This window comes from Stegodyphus dumicola, chromosome 5 (genome assembly GCF_044657685.1).
Source record: "Stegodyphus dumicola isolate Sdum_Otavi_A_Nest chromosome 5, ASM4465768v1".
NCBI lineage: Eukaryota > Metazoa > Arthropoda > Arachnida > Araneae > Eresidae > Stegodyphus > Stegodyphus dumicola.
The window spans coordinates 200,988,630-201,004,899 of record NC_140772.1 but is presented as its reverse complement, the minus strand read 5'-3'; the positions used below and the strand labels follow the sequence as shown (position 1 = coordinate 201,004,899).

The following is a 16,270-nucleotide window of genomic DNA, read 5'->3' as shown; positions in this document are numbered from 1 at the left end:
AAGCCCTGTCGCACTGCTTGGTTCTTTTCGTACTTATTTAGGGAAAGCGTGGTTGTGCTGTTTGGGATTCTTCAACAGTGTTTTTTCAATACCCCCTGGGACTCAAACGGTTAATAACACTTTGGTCCTTTGTTTCCACAGAAAAATTTAATTTTTCAGCACAGAATTCATGTCATCCTTGTGTTTTTGTGTACGCACATGTTTGAGAACAGTGACCTTTACACTGTGCGAAACGGCAAAAATCATTTGTGACATTTGCGATTTACAAACACATGTGATGACAAATGTATTAAATTTCCTTAAGAAAAGTCATCTGTGTACTTGTGAAAAGTAAATGAGTATTTTACCTTTTCCACAGACATAAATAAAACAAAAGATCATAATTTCTTAAACTGCTTCTCAAAAGCATGTGGACTCGCACTGCTCATCCATCAATCGTTGCCTAATATATGACAGACGACACACAGTGGCGCTCGATGCTCACTCGCGAACTGAAACATGATGTTTTCGGACACATGTCCTCTAACTGACAAAGCAGAAGTGTGGCATAATTTTATATTGATGAAACGACTTTGGTTTTCTTTTACATGTAATCTAGAGAAAGATAAAGTGCTTCCAGAAGCCTAAAATCACTTTTCATTTTAGCAAGAGTCCCTGCTTGCTAAAATGAAGTCTTATTACTATCTTTGGACTCAACTTCCATTTGCACTTTAGTGGTCCACTTTAAATCCCCAAGAGGAAAACTATTTTCTGCTAGCATGTGTATCACTGATTCTAGGCAAAGGCTAACCGTCTTTCTGTGTACTGTCATTTAGATATCTGCAATCAACACAAAATTGCATGAAAGAATTTTTCTTCCATATTAAGATGATAGGTGATACCATCAATTCAGTGTTGTGTCATATTTGTGTGGCCAACATTGCAAGGTGAACCTGAAAATCTGACACCTATAAACTGGAAACCTGATCAACACACTGATTTTCTGGTGCACTGACTCTTTTCTCTGTTCATACTTTGTAGAACTAAGGACAAAGCAGTGTACAGGTTTCTATCCATTTCCTGGAATACATCAGCTATCAAAATAATTACATTAGCATCAGTGTCTAGAATCATGTTGTAAGGAAATATCGGGTTTTAACAAGTTTCCTGCCACTGCAAATATTGTCTGCATAAGCAGTTCACGTTGGTTTGTTTAATCACATTTTCTCATATGATTTTTGGCAATTGAAAGTAAAGACTTACTTTAGGACACTGTGTTGTGAAATTTGTAAAAAAATTATCATTATCATTATGTACAAGATGTCTGAAACAGAGCTATCACGCTACCAGATTACAACCATCATTTACTTCCAGTTCTATTGCAAAAAGTAGCTACAGAATATCACCAAATTATGTGCTCAGTTTTAGGTACTAATATTGTGACATATGACACTGTGAAGGTTTGGTACCGAAAGTTCATAAACATCTAGAACATTCAAGAAGCAAAGCACTCTGGCCAGCCTACTCATGTTGATGAGGCTGGCCAGTAAGTTTACTAAAAAGTGATATAAATAAACATATAGCAAATTCAATTAACATTGAGGAACTAAATTTTTTTAAAAACTAACTGTGCAATTTTTTAAAACTCAAATTTTGTCAATTGGTCCAGTAAAATGGGAGATACAGACAGAACAGAAAAAAAAAGTACTGTGGCTGTACAAAGGGTAAAAAAGTTGGGGGGGGGGGGTAAGTGACTGTACAATCTAAGCAAAACGACCCTGAAACTCAAATTTAACAAGAGGAAACTGTCAATTTTCTATTTGCTAATACATACATTAAATTTTTGATAACATTAAAAACAACATAGCTGCAATGGATATAATGTAGCCTTAAAATAGGAAGAAACATTAAATAATACATAAAAATCTTGCACATGTACAACATTTTACATGAAATATAAGTCAAACACATACCCATATAATCATCTGATACAGCTGCCCCAGATTCATTCAGAACATTTACTAAAAGAATTGCTAAATCAGAACCACTATTATGCTATAAAAAAGGAAAAAGAAATAACACTTACTTCAACACTTAAGAAATCATTTAATATGCTAATAAAAATAAAATGACATTTAACATCAGTAAAAATTAATACAAGGCAAAAATATAATATACTAAACTACAAATATGAGTAAAATTATAGTTGCTCACGCTTATGAGGAAGTGTGACTCTTATATGCAGCTCCAGCTGCAAATTTTCTTTTTTAATATAATAAAATTTTAAACAGAAATCATGCTATGACATACTTTAATTAATACTCATTAATTAAATTTTTTAATTATATGCATACTCATTTTTAAACTGTGTGCTATAAAAACAAAAGATAATTACATTTCTATAATTTACTACTGTAATCATACACTGAAGTGACAAAAGTCATGGGATAGCATGCAAATATACAGATGGCAGTAGTATCGCGTATAAAACATATAAATGCGAAGTGCTTAGACAGGGCTTTCATTTGTGTTCAAGTTATTCATGTGAAGAGGCTTTGATGTGATTATGGCCACACGACGACAATTAACAGACTTTGAACGTGGAATGGTAGTTGGAGCTAGACGCACGGGTCATTCCATTTCGTTAGGGAATTCAACATTCAGCTACTTGGAGATCACTTACAGCCATTCATGGACTTCATGTACTCAAACAACGATGGGATTTTTATGGATGACAATGAGCCATGTCACCGGGCCACCATTGTTCGCGATTGGTTAAAAGAGCATTCTGGACAATTAAAGCGAATGATCTGGCCACCTAGATCGCCCGACATGAATCCCATCGAACATTTATGGGACATCATCGAGAGGTCAGTTCGTGCCAAAACCCTGCACCTTCAACACTTTCACAATTATGGGCGTCTATAGAGGCAGCATGGCTCAATATTATTGCAGGGGACTTCCAACGACTTGTTGAGTCCATGCTACGTCGAGTTGCTGCACTTCGCCGGACAAAAGGAGGACAGACAAAATATTAGGAGGTATCCCATGACTTTTGTCACTTCAGTGTACAACGTCTAAACCAGATAGCTGCTATCAGGATAGTAAGGAAAACCAAACACATTAACAACATGCAGTTTTGATAACTTGCCTCAAACCCTGATGAGCAGTATTAGAAATATATCATATACTTGGAAACTGTAGCAGAAATAAAATAAATCTGATGACCAACCTTGCACCTAATGACTTTGAATGCAACGTTTGATTTCCATATTTGGGACCTCATATTAAATATATGGGGAAAACTATACAACCACTTTTTTAAATTACTATAGATAATTATTTTTCTGTAAAAATATTCAGTACTTTTCCGTTTCGCCGGTGCAAATCTCACCAAGCAGACTTTATTGGCGACAACATACAGTATACACATACAAAATTTTAACAAATGTTAGTTCTAAGAATTTTTTATTTTGAAGGCATAAACATTTTAACATCGTTTAAAATTTCGTAAAAAACCAATAAGTAAAGACAATAAATTTTTAAAAATACATTAATTTAAGATTTTACTATGCTTTCATCGTTCAACATCCTGATTCGCCGGTTCATATCACGTGACCCCAAGTGATCTCATCTTACATAAACTATGCTACAAAAATCTAATTCTCTCAGTAATTATCTACATTAATTTCAAGTTAAATCTTAATTTGGAATACAAGTTTGAATGCAAGAGTTATTTCAATTCGTACGAATAGCTTACTCAGTTAGAAGTTATGTAAAACCGCAGTGCTTTACTTCGCTAATCCATTCTCATTAAAATTGACTCTTGATTTTGCCTTTTCTATACTTTCGCCTTCGAGTGTGTGGTGTGATTGCATTCTAATTGACTTAATTACCGCAAATGGCTTTAAGGCATAAAATTGAACTATCTGGCAAAATTTCTATGTAATTGTATGCCAGTATTGAAAGAAACAATCAATTTGATAAGAAATGACTGCGACTTGTTTTGAAAATGCGGTGTAAAATGTTACCAGGGAGGATATTCCGTTTGGGAAATGTTGTACCATTACTGGTGACTTTATCGCTTGTGCCGGGAAAACGGAAAAGTACCAAATATTCATTTTAGACTTTTTGGTGACAGCAAATTTACATAATGGATTTACCTTAGTCAAAACTCTTACAGTCTGTTGATAAAAATATTTTTAGGTCAAAGTACATTATATCGGTTTATTAGTAACTTTGTAACAAAATGCCAGCAGCATCTTCAATAACTTTTTATTGAAATTCTAAATATAATGAATTTACATTGTGTTTGGCAAAAATTTTAAGGTTATACTTTAAGGTTCATAAAATTTAATTTTAAATTTAAAATAAAAAAACTACCTTAAATTGTCAACTTTGAAAATATAGCAACCAATTGCAGTAAGTCAGAAATACTAGTGAACTTTTTTAGTGGCATCTGGTCATATATCTGTCAAACATTACCATCATCTAATCAGTGCTGCACTCAGGGTTGTACCATGCTATGATACACAGAGACAGCAGCAGCATCAGTCAGCACCATTCAGGGAAGTGGGGGGAAGCATAAGCAACAAAATCAAAATACAGTTTGAACCATTTCCTAAAAATCTTTACACAACATTTATCTATTTGTCCATGTTATATGATTTATGATTTAGCACACCACTTTGCCTAAGCACTTCTGGTACCTTTTGATTTAAATTTATAGTGCAGGTGGATCATTAGCAAGTGCTCCATCATTGACTTTTGAACTGACAGCTCAATGCTATTATTTTTGTTTATAATAATACAGCAGGACCACTCCTAAAGGATGAGCCAGTAATTATCACAAAAAAGACAACTGCACATGTTGTGTGTTGATAATTCTGCTTTCAGCTTACAATTATTGGCAATATTTAATTTTGATGTTAGTCTGGAGAAGTGTGAAGTGGCTGTTCTGAATTTAAAGCAGTAAATCAGATATATAATATAGCTGTAACAGTATAATATTTTTTAATTTAAACTAATTCAGTTTTTGTGTTTAAAAAGTAGATAAGGGAATTATTGTTTTTATAGCAAATATAGTTGCTTATTATAATGGAAAATGATTACAATATGATAATATTGAATTAAAAAGGATAGTGAATTTTTATTTAATACTTTTATTACAGTATAGGACAGAAATGGAGGAAAAAATGGAGGAAAAAAATTTAAGTCAATATAAAAAGAAAGAGGGATAAGAAAGAAGACTAACTATGTCATGAAGGAATTCTTAGTACAAAATTTCTGTTTAAAAAATGAGCCAACCATATCAACAGTAACTGCTTTGGATTTGGCAAATAAAATCTGAGTGTCCCCCAAATCCCTTCCAGAAGAATTTATTGCAGGAAAAAAAAAAATAACACCATCAAAAGTTCATCAAGAGCCACGTAGCAGTAGCAGTCGCAGCCAGCAGATGTTCAAGGGAACTTCGGCTCTACTCTTATATGCACGATGTTGGCGCATTTTACGCCAACAAATCTCGCCAAATTATCGCTTCCTACGATTGAGGCAACAGACTTGAAGAAGAAATCTAACCGGTCTGACGTGAGCAATTACTTGTAACCGAAGCTCACAATTACTTGTAACCGAAGCTCACAATTAAATTGTATTTTGCTTCACTGTAAATATTTGTATATGATGTTTTTCTAAATAAAATAATTAAAAACGGAGCAGTGAAGCTGGTCCGTCGATAAAAAATAACCTTTAAGAAAAATAAGTTTATTCATCTGGCTCCGTCGACCCTGGAGCCTACTTCAGCGGTATGGATATATTAATGAAAAGCAAAGCATCCCTAAAGGGGAAAATAACTAGATTCGAAACTTTTGTACAAACTGCAAATAATGATGTGGACTTAGTTGAACTTAAAGTTAAACTAAAAAACATTCAAGTTCTTCAAAAGAAAGTTGATGAACTACGAAGTGCGTGCTACGCACAAAGTGAAATGAAAGATGATGATCTGACCAAAATTGATGACGACTTAAACCAATGTGATGATCGTCTGGAAAAATTGGAGGTAAGAATTGAAATTCTCATTAATTCTTACAATAAGTTAAATTCTGAAAAAGCAGTAAATGTTACTGAAAGTAATGTAGATGAAAATTTCAAATCAAAACTAAAATCCCAGGGTTAGTTTTGCCTGAATTTTCAGGAAAATATGAAGAATTTAGTTCATTTAAAACTCAATTTGATGATTTAATTACAAATAATGTTCAGCTGAGTCATTCACAGAAATTGTATTATCTAAGATCTTGTCTTACTAATGATGCTAAGGATTTAAGTAGTAACTTTGATAATTTTGAATCTTTGTACAATGCTTTAGAATCTCGCTATGATAATGAACGTCTGATTGTTGACATTCATGTGCAGAATATTTTAAATTTTGAAAAGATTCAATCCGAAAATGCGAAAAATATCAGAAGTATGGTTGATTGTATACAAAAGAATTTACGCGCTTTGAATGTATTAAAATATGAACAGAACAAGTTATGTGATGTTTTTCTAATAAATATTCTTCTTCAAAAACTAGATAAAGAATCTAGAAAAAATTTTGAATTATCTCACAAATCGAAAGTAGTTCCAACATTTGACGAGTTTATTAGATTTTTGGAACAGCGTGAATCAGTTTTGTTATCTATAAATAGAAATATTACACCCGGAAGTAGGGTTAATATAAATAAGAATTCCACTCCTTCCCATAAATCGAAGGTTCTTTTGACAAATGAAAATAAAAGTAAAAACTGTGTTGTGTGTAGGAGCCTTCATCCTATTTTCCTTTGCGATACATTCTTAAAGTTAAGTGTTCATGAAAGATTAAAATTAATTCGTTCACATAAACTCTGCGAATTATGTCTAAGGCAAAATCATAAGAAAAGTCAGTGTCTCTCGAAATTTAAATGCGCTTGCGGGGAAAAACACAATAAATTAATATGCATGGATAATGAAGGTCATTCGAAGACTCCTTGTCGCTCGGTGACGCCGCTTAGACAAAACAAAAGTGAGCTCGATGCCGCCGCTGGAAAAGGTGACTCAGAATTGAAAGCGTTGAGTGTTTTAAGTAACAAGAATAAACAAAAAATAAAAAGTGTACTTTTTTCTACTGCAGAGATTTATGTCCGTGACGCCAATAATCGAAGAATAAAAATCCGTGCGATTTTAGACAGCGCATCTAATATATGTGTTCTTACAGATAAAATAAGTGAATGCTTAGGAATAAAAAGGGAGAAAATTAAAATGCCTGTTACAGGTCTTAATGGATCAATTCAAAATATTAAATGGAAAGTGAATACATTTATTTCAAATGAAGAATGTACCTTTAATGAACCAGTTGAATTCTTGATTGTAAATAAGATAACAGGACTAACTCCGTGTACTACGTTAGATATTTCGAAAGTAGAAATTCCACAATTTTTAAATTTAGCTGATAAATCATTTTATGAAGCTTCAGAGGTACATGCCCTTATAAGTGCTGATTTATTTTTTAAGGTTTTGAAAAATAATACGTATAAAATAAATGATGATTTATTGTTTAAAGTGTCTGAATTCGGATGGATCGCATGCGGGAAGCTTAACGAAATACAACCTTCTTATCAGGGACATTGTTTTCTTGTGCAAAATGACTCTCTTCAAAATACTTTAAAACTTTTCTTTGATTTAGAGGGACTTGGTATTCGTGATGATCCAGTTTTGCATGAAAAGGATCAGGCAATGGAAATTTTTAATGACACCGTTGAATTTAAAAATGGACGTTATGTAGTACAACTACCTTTTAGGAAACATTATGAAGAATTATCTGATAATTATTCCTTGACGCGGCAGCGTTTTCAGAATTTGTGGAGAAGATTTAGTCATGATCCTGAGTTACATCTACAATACCGTGAAATTATTTGTGATTATTTAAAAAAAGGCATAATCAGCATCGTAAATCCTGATACAAAAGAAAATGCTTTAAACAAGCCTATATATTATTTGCCTCATCAGGCTGTGCGGAAAGAAAGTAGTTTAACGTCGAAAACTAGGATCGTCTTTGATGCGGGTAGTCATCAAAATAATGAACTTTCTTTAAATGACTGCTTGTGGCCAGGGGTTAACTTAAATCCAAATCTTTTGGATTTACTAATTAATTTCAGATTGAACAAAATTGCATTTTGTTCAGATGTTAAACAAGCTTTTCTGCAGATATGCCTCTCTGATGAACATAAGGATGCAGTTCGTTTTCTTTGGAGTAGTGATGATCCAAGTGTTGATAAAAGGCCCAATTTACAGATTTACCGTTTCAATCGAGTAAATTTTGGGGTCAGTTCGAGCCCATTCCTGTTAGCAGCTACTATTAGACATCATATTAAAAAATACAAGGAAGATTTTCCCGAAACAGTTGAAATTTTAGACCAGTGTTTTTATGTAGATGATCTCATTTCTGGAAGTGAGGATTTTGAAGAAGCACTTGAAGTATCTAAAAATGCTAAGAAAATTATGGAAGAGGCTGGAATGGTCCTCAGGAAGTGGATTAGCAATAATGCTGAATTAATGGAGCAATGGAAGAATGAAGAATTCGATACCTATCCTGCAGACGCTACTCTCAGCTTGGGCGCACACCAAACTAAAATCTTGGGACTTTCTTGGAAGACGCACGAAGATTATTTAACTATGGATACTAAAAATCTTTTGGAATTTCTTTCTATGGACAAAAATACGAAACGCTTCTTACTTCAAGCAATAGGGAAGATATTTGATCCTTTAGGATTAATTTCGCCTTTCACCATTCGAGTTAAATGCCTCATCCAAGATCTCTGGAATGAAAAAATTCAGTGGGATGAACCTTTACCAATGGAAATTGAAAAGGAATGGAAGAAGTGGTGTGCTGAACTTCATCACTTAGAAAATTTGAAAATACCTAGGTTGGTCAATGATTCTGTATCAAAGGAAGATACTGTTGAAATACACAGTTTTTGCGACGCAAGTAAAAAGGCATATGGCGCTGCCATATATTTGAAGGTGAAGACACTCAGTGGAATATCGGTGAAACTCCTAACTTCAAAAAGTCGTGTGGCTCCGTTAAACGGTGTAACCTTACCAAGATTAGAACTATTGGGTGCTCTACTTGCAGCTCGTCTTAGTTCTAAGGTAAAGAGAATAGTGAATCTGAAAAGATCTTCTGTTGAATACCATTGGACAGATTCCAAGATTGCACTTTTTTGGATAAAGGGTGCAAAAACCCGATGGAAGCAATTTGTGGCAAACCGAGTGAACGAAATCACCAGCTTGACAGATCCCAACTCTTGGCATCACTGTGCAGGTAAAGAAAATCCTGCCGATCTTTCCTCACGTGGAATGAATGCTGATTCCTTGGTGACAGATTCTAGATGGTGGACAGGTCCAGAATTCTTGATGCAGCCTGACAGTTTCAAGAACTTGCAACCATTTATTCCTGAGATTGAAACCATAGAACAAGTCGAAAAAGAAACTTTGCGGCGAGAAAGGAAAATTCCTTTTGAAGATGAGACTTGTAAAGAGACAGCCCTGCTGAATGACAGCTCTCAAAATTTTATTGTGGACGACCTCTTAGAACTTTCAAACAATTATTATAAAATTAACCATGTTTTGTCTTATATTTTCAGGTTTATTTCCAATTGCAGGAATAAGGTAAAAAACACAGGACCACTGTCAGTGGAGGAGGTAAGAGAAGCCGAAGAAGTGTTGATTAAGCATGAACAACGAGTTCTCCTTGAAGGAAAGAAACTGCCAAGTAATATTTCGAATTTATTTCCGTTTTTTTATGACAAAGGAATAGTACGTGTAGGAGGAAGGCTGAAGAATGCTTCAGTTCCATATTCTCAAAGACATCCTCCTATTTTACCTAAGGGTTCAAGATTAAGTAAAATTTATTTTGAAAGTTTACACAGAAAATTATTTCATGTTGGACTACAAGGTCTGCTAAATGCAGTGCGCTTGAAGTTTTGGCCTTTAGGTGGCCGTAGTCTCGCACGCAAAACAGTACATCAATATGTAACGTGCTTTAAATGTAAGCCCACTCTTTCTTCACAAATTATGGGTAATTTGCCTAGTGAAAGAGTTAATGTTTCAGCTCCATTTTCTATTACAGGTATTGATTTATGTGGCCCTTATTTAGTGAAATTTAAAAATCAACGTAAAGGTATTCTGAATAAATTGTATATTTGTATTTTTATATGTTTCGCAACAAAAGCCATCCATCTTGAGACATTAACAGATTTGACTTCCGATGCTTTAATTGCAACACTTAAACGCTTTACAAGTAGACGTGGCAAATGTTTCAAAATTTATACCGACAATGCTACTAACTTTGTTGGAGCGAATTCAAAATTGAAAAAATTTTATAAGCTCATTAATTTCCCAGACAAAGAATTAGCTAATCATTTTTCGCAAGAAAATATAGATTGGAATTTTATTCCACTCAAATCGCCTCACTTCGGTGGACTTTGGGAAGCTGGGATAAAATCGGTGAAGTACCATCTTAAACGTACGATTGGCAATTTTCATTTCACTTACGAAGAATTCGAAACGATTGTCATTCAGATAGAAGGAATATTAAATTCGCGACCGCTTACTCCTCTTTCTAGTGATTCAGAAAGTTTCGAAGTTCTGACGCCAGGTCATTTCTTGATAGGGCGACCTATAACAGCAATTTCTGAGCCGTTTTTAACGGATTTAAAGGAAAACCGCTTAAGTCGTTGGCAAAAAACTACAAAAACTATACAACTTATTTGGAAAAGATGGAAGTCTGATTACTTGAATACTTTACAATCTAGATCAAAATGGATGGTTGAAAAAAAATGATCTGATGATCGGCCAAATGGTTTTGATTAAAGAAGATTTTCTGCCAATTAACAATTGGCTTTTAGGGCGAATAACATCATTGTACCACGGTTCTGATGGAAAAGTCCGTGTTGTAAAGGTTCGTACCAAAACAGGAGACTTTAAAAGGACAATTAATAAAATAGCTGTATTGCCTATTGAAGTTTAGCAAGTTGTGAATTATGTTACTCAGTTGTTAGTAATTATATTGAAAATTATTTTTCTCAATAATTTTGTATTCATGTTTTGTTTACTTATTTTATTTTTTTCTATACATATTTTATTGTTTACATGAATAACTGAAACTTTAATACTGGTATTTCATAATTAAATTTATGTTAAGTTCTTGCATGTGAACATAGCAAGGCCGGGCGGGATGTTGGCGCATTTTACGCCAACAAATCTCACCAAATTATCGCTTCCTACGATTGAGACAACAGACTTGAAGAAGAAATCTAACCGGTCTGACGTGAGCAATTACTTGTAACCGAAGCTCACAATTAAATTGTATTTTGCTTCACTGTAAATATTTGTATATGATGTTTTTCTAAATAAAATAATTAAAAACGAAGCAGTGAAGCTGGTCCGTCGATAAAAAATAACCTTTAAGAAAAATAAGTTTATTCACACCCTAAGATCACCAAATGTGGCGATATGTGTTCTGCACTGCTTTTTGGGACGACTGCATGTTGTATGGCAACCCTTTCGATGTTGAATACTCTTTTGCTGGAGTGTTTTAAATGCTCGTTGGTTCCTGTCGTGAGTGTTTTGAAATGGTCTATGCTGCAATAAGAGACAAAGGTTGCAAGAGGGTCTGGGAGATTATTTTTAGCGGCTGTGCTTGATAGAAGTAAGGAAACGCTGATGCAGTGTATTAAAGAGTGGATTGAGCCTTGTACAACTATTTTTTCAGATGGCTGGAATTCTTACAAGGATTTAGGAAAAGAAGGTTTTGGAACATTTATTTGTGAACCATAATATGAATTTTCTGGATAGTGTGTCTGGCTGTCTTACAAATACGATAGTGATTACGTGGGGGCATGAAATTGATATTTCTGCTGTTCGAAAAAGCATTTATTTATTATAAGTATATTTTATTTTTTTATTTTATTCTTATTTTGTAGAATGGTATGTTCATTGTTTTTTCAGTATGAATTTTTGTCGTTATTGTTGTTTTTTTAAATTGTTTTAAATTTATTTTAGTTTATTTTTTTGATTAGTGTGTAATGCCTAGATTGAGCAATTCGTAGATGTTTTTTAAAGTTGAAACAGAACACTGTGTACATGGTATTCTTTGAAATTTATTGTTATTATGTTAATTTATTAAAGCAAGGTGTGCATAGTTCATAGATTCTTTCACTGCCTAGATTGTGCAATTTGAAGACGTTTTTTAAAGTTGAAACAGAATGCTGTGTACATGGTATTCTTTGAAATTTATTAATTTATTAAAGCGAGGTGTGCGTAGTTCGTAGATTCTTTCGCTGCCTAGATTGTGCAATTTGTAGATTTTTTTTTAAGTTAAAACATATCGCTGTGTACATGGATTCTTGTGAAATATTTTTGGTAAGAAACTTTACGTTTTTGCTATCTAAATTTTCTGTTGTTGTTTCGGATTTTTAGCTTAAATTGTGTGTTCAAAACGTAGTTTCTGCACACCACGTTTATGGTGACATTTTAGGCTTAAAGTTTGAAATGTAGACAAAAAATTTCAATAGTAATATGGCACCGTGGAGTTTCTCGCCAAAAAAAGTTTGGCGAGAAATTTGCCAACTTGAGGGCCCATATGAGAGTAGTTCCGGAACTTCTTTTGATCCTGCATTATGGAATGCTTTCTGCATGTCATCTGAAACTCGTTAAATATTGCTTGAGAGATGATCACATCAAATTAAAGAATTTTAGTTTTATACTAATAAAGAAAATAAGGTGTAGATTATTACTCTCACTTTATTTGAAAGTGTTAAGTCATTAAGAGAAGTCGATTGATTTACAGTTACAAATGGTGCCATTTTTTGCTTTTATTGTATATTATTTGATGACTCATCTGGTATTTGTGACAGCCCAAAAAGTCTGCATGCAAGTCTGAAAATCATAGAAATGCTTTTAGAACGTGAAAAGAATTAGACATTTGATTAAAGCAGAAAAACTATTGACACTGATTATCAACGAATTATGGATATGGAAATTTAGTACTGGAGAAAAGTTATAAAAGAAATATGTCAATAATTCGACCAATGGCCTTGCAATACTTAGCTTTTTACGCAACAACTGAACATCCATTTCAGTCCAATAATGGAAACTGCCTAAAGTTGATCGAATTGCTGGTAAAAATATACTTCAGGGTACCCCTTGGTGAAAACTGGCGATTTTTAGCACTACCCCTGTTTATGTCCAATGCCCTTCCCAGCAAAATGACGTCCAAAACATAATGCAATAAAACATAATTAAAACAAAAATATATAATCTCAATAAACTGCATTTTAAATCAAACATGGAAACAAGAATGGAAATCATGTTATCCAAAAGGCCATACAAAAAAGAAATATCGTCTTACCTTATTTAAAAAGTTCCGTTTCTCTGATATGTGCGACACACAGAATCTCTTAAAATAGCATCTAAAAGCTATTTAAAATTATCTAACCCAGAATCTGTATATTGCCCTTGCCACATTAATTCCCAAAAGTAAAAATGAAAAATATCTTTCATACTTCCGGAATGTCAGTAGCATTTCTTTCAAAAATCCGCTCTTTTTATTACACCCCACATACCTTCCATAGTGTTGATATGAGCTCCGGTTTCAAAATCCTTAAATCTAAGTAATTTACCGAGAGGTGAATGAAGCCATTTAAATCTTCATTTATACACCAGTCAATCAATGTTTTCTTTCCCAAGCATTAGAAAGTGTATAGAAACTTCAGGTTAATTGTACCACCAGCAGGCATTTTACACTGTAAAGCACAAAATAAGCAATGTATTTCCTAACAAACATCCATATCTATGTAAGCCCTTACAAATATTTCGTTCATTAGTCAAAATCACTGCATTCACACATTACAACCCATCATGTCATAACAGGATTTCCATAACATTCAACTACTCAAGTTACTATTAATGAAACAACTTGGAAATAATCCAAGGGGTATCCTAAAATACAGACTAACCAAACTGTTTTCTGAAATTGATCAAATATGGAAGAACATATCAGGAGAATTCAGCATGAGTCTGATAACTGGTCTATAACTTTCCTAAACAAAAACATACCAGATGAATATAAAAATTTGAAGGGAAATGCAATTTTAAGGAAATTGTCCACATAACAAAAGTTGTTAAATATTTTTCAATAATCGTCGACTGTACTCCAGACGTAAGTCCTATTGAACAACTCTCATTAAGAATAAGTTGCTGCTTATCTCCATTAAAAATAAATATGAAACTGAAGAATTCTTTATTTATTTTTTTTAAGTGATTCAAAGAACTTAGACACATTTAGAAAAGTTAGGTTTTGAATTCAAGTGGCTTAAAGGGCAAGGCTATGACAATGCAGCTAATATGAGAGTAGTAAGAAAGGGTGTACAAAATAGAACACTTGAAAAATATTCAAAGATATTTTATGTACCTCTCATTCTTTAAACCTAGTTGTGAATAATGCATCATTACCTTTTACAGAAAGAAAAATTTTTTCTGCTGTACAAAGCTTTATATATTGTGTCTGGTAGTACAAAGCTTTTCATAAAACTGAAAAATATGTTTCACAGTTAACTTAAAAATCACCGAGTGCTATCAGGTAATTGAGCAAAGCAGATAAAGTCAAAAGTCTTTAATCCGGAATGATTTATAATACAGACCTCAAAGCTACAAACTTCCTGCGCATGTGTAAACAAATAATGTGTTTACGCATGCACGTAATACCTTCACGCATGAGCGTTTAGTGTATAACGAACAGTATAAGGTAAGCTAAAATTATCTAATTATCTATTTCAGTTAATGTTGCAGATTGCGTTGCTCCTTAATCTTCAAATTGGATCCAGCTTATTACTTTTTGCAGACTGTTAGAGCAATTTTATAATAGTATGCTTGAACTTTCGATTATGTCAAAAAGAATTTCCGATTCTGGAGCTGCCAAAGGATCTACAAAGCGAAAGCATGTTTCGATGTCCATCAAACAAAAAGTGGAATTGCTGCAAAAAAATGCATAAAGGCATAGCCTTTGTTACTCTAACGATTCTGAAATCTGTTTATCAATTTCACGCTGCTCTGCCGAGGGGGGAAGGGGGGGCGTCGAGGCACGCAATGAACTGAAAGTTGATCTGTCAGCACTATCCTTATCTTCAGGGTAGATGTTTTTATTTTATTCGGTTTATAATTTCTTACTAAATGAAGTATTTCATCTCGATGTACTTCGTCTTTGATATGATTTAAATCAAATTCCTCGTCATTATAAATATCACGAATACACATCAAATAGTTTTCTGGTTGCAATTTTCTAATTTCGACTATGCGTAATGTGTGCTTTACGCATGCGCGCGTTGAAAGAAATGTTTAATAAAGTAAACAACTAGATATTAAGCTTTTTTTTTATTTTGATACCCTTTAGATCATAATTGCTTTTTAGTTCATAAATTACGGTTTCATATTTTTAATTTTATAATTTCTGCATGTCATATTACCAGATTTAAATTGATGATCTATAATCCGGAAAAACCGATAATCCAGAATCGCCGAAGTCCCGACAAGTCCTGATTAAAGACTTTTGACTGTACATTTAAATCTTTGCAGTTTCACTTATAGGCATCATACCAAATAATAGAAAATGTTAACAGAGATTTAAAAAAAAAAAAAAAAAACTACTACTACTACTAAAGGGGTCAGCAAAAAATATTAAAAATTACAAGTGTACACGTACAGTATGATTCTTTGGCATGATATTTTATTTGAAATAAAGTCAGTCTCAAAGCGATTGCAACTTTTAACTATAAATCTGTTAAATTGTGTAAGGGTGTTAGACAATCTGCATGTGATCAAATGAAAACTGCTGCTAATAAGATTCCAGAGAATCTTGAATACAGAATTTCCTGCCAAAATTGAAGCTTCGACCAAAAGAAAAAAGGGCCAATTTGACTACGAAGAAGATGTTGATGAACCCTTAATAATAGAGGAGAATAAATTTAAACTAAACATTTTCAATTACATTTTGGGGTACAATTCTATTAGAGCGGCTTCAATTAAAAATGCACCAACGACCACCCCAAATATTGCAGCTCCAGAATTTAACATTTGAAATATTGTGGCTTGAGATTTCTAGTTTTCATTTAAAGTAACTTAGAACATAACTATAACATTGAAATAACTTAGAACTATATTTCTTTTCTGAGACCTTGATCATTACTTATTTCTTCAAATATCCTTCTTTTTAAGATTGACT

The 16,270-nt window shown here is 33.3% G+C and overlaps 1 protein-coding gene across 1 annotated transcript in view; it reads right to left on the bottom strand.

Moving 5' to 3' along the window:
* LOC118202539 (Golgi to ER traffic protein 4 homolog) overlaps nt 1–16,270 on the bottom strand; it is a 61,821-nt gene that overhangs the window by 39,615 nt on the left and 5,936 nt on the right. The window contains exon 3 of the mRNA XM_035374712.2: nt 1,953–2,034. Coding sequence (XP_035230603.1) covers nt 1,953–2,034 — 82 coding nt within the window. The remainder of the gene's footprint in view (nt 1–1,952; nt 2,035–16,270) is intronic.